This window comes from Amphimedon queenslandica, unplaced genomic scaffold (assembly GCF_000090795.2).
Source record: "Amphimedon queenslandica unplaced genomic scaffold, v1.1 AMPQUscaffold_12559, whole genome shotgun sequence".
Classification (NCBI taxonomy): Eukaryota; Metazoa; Porifera; class Demospongiae; order Haplosclerida; family Niphatidae; genus Amphimedon; species Amphimedon queenslandica.
This window is the reverse complement of record NW_003547204.1, coordinates 3,178-4,575: the sequence shown is the minus strand read 5'-3', so window position 1 is coordinate 4,575 and position 1,398 is coordinate 3,178. Positions and strand designations below refer to the sequence as shown.

Here is a 1,398-nt window from a genome sequence, read left to right as displayed (position 1 = left end):
AGAAATTATAAGACACCAAATAAAGTAAGAGAGAGAGAGCATGTGTGTGTGTGTGATCATAAAGAGAGGGAGAATTCATAGCAGTAACAGAAAAAGCAATAACATGCATGGTTTCATGAATATGTACACATTCTCACTTCAATAGAGTAACAGATTATTTAGGATCAGGACAGTTTGGTACAGTTAATAAAGGACTATGGACTACACCTACTGCTGGATCAGTCTCTGTTGCTATTAAAACACTTAATGATAATACTTCAGAGGATGAGAGAGTAAAGTTTCTACAAGAGGCAGCCATTATGGGTCAGTTTCATCATCCTAATGTTGTTAAACTACATGGAGTGGTCACCATTGGACATCCTGTGAGTCTGCAGTAGTATTACTAATGATTTTACTCTTTAATAATTATTAAAATGTTGTACATAGATAATGATAGTACTGGAATTGATATCTGGAGGTGACTTGAAAGAGTATCTTAACAAATTTAAACCATCGTAAGTTTATATCAATAGTTGGACTAATATCTCTTGTCTCTCTCTTCTCTTAGTCCTGGGGAGTTAGTATTATCATCAGTTCCTTCAATTTTGCTCTCATTTTGTCGTCAAATTGCTTCAGGAATGGAGTACTTGTCAAGGAAGAAGTTTGTTCACAGAGATCTTGCAGCAAGAAATATATTAGTATCAGATGAAGGAACAGGAATATGCAAGGTAAGAGATTAGTACTAACAACTGGACTTTATATAGTATGGTCTCAGATTGCTGACTTTGGTATGTCAAGGGACCTAAAAGATGAATCTTATTATATTTCACAAGCAAAAAAGATTCCAATAAAATGGACAGCACCAGAAGTAATTAGAAACTATATAATTAGAATATTGAATTGTGTATGTATAGGCATTACATTATAAGAAATATTCGAGTGCTAGTGATGTGTGGAGTTATGGAGCTGTAATGTATGAGATTTGGTCTTTAGGACATAAACCATTTGAAAAATCTACTAATCAAGAAGTATAGCATTAATATTATACTTTTTGAATTTAATTTAATTTTACTAATTTTAGTCCATTAGACTGGTTGATTCAGGCTATAGATTACCACCTCCTCCAGGATGTCCTAAACCAATGTATAAACTAATGATGCAATGCTGGTATGTATTTATTATACTGTAACATGAAAGTTAACTACACAAAACAAGCACAAATATCAAACACCAATAATGACATTATATACCAATGCACTATACACAGTGCAGTGAGTGTACATCCTAATAATGTGAACTGAGTGGATTATTATAATCATACACAACCACCACATGCTTTCACGCACACCCACACACAATTAGTATATGTAATAATGATGTCATCATTGTATTGTATAGGAATCCTGATACTCATGATCG

At 33.3% G+C, this 1,398-nt stretch overlaps 1 protein-coding gene across 1 annotated transcript; it reads left to right on the top strand.

Annotated features, from left to right (window-relative positions):
* Positions 1-4: 4 nt before the first annotated feature.
* Positions 5-1,396, top strand: LOC109587465 (ephrin type-A receptor 4a-like; the record flags this gene model as incomplete). Its single annotated transcript, XM_020003713.1, has 8 exons — positions 5-24; positions 146-362; positions 427-494; positions 548-707; positions 755-847; positions 894-1,007; positions 1,061-1,146; positions 1,378-1,396. Coding segments are annotated over 8 exons (777 nt in total), but the record flags the coding sequence as incomplete, so codon positions are not given.
* Positions 1,397-1,398: the final 2 nt, after the last annotated feature.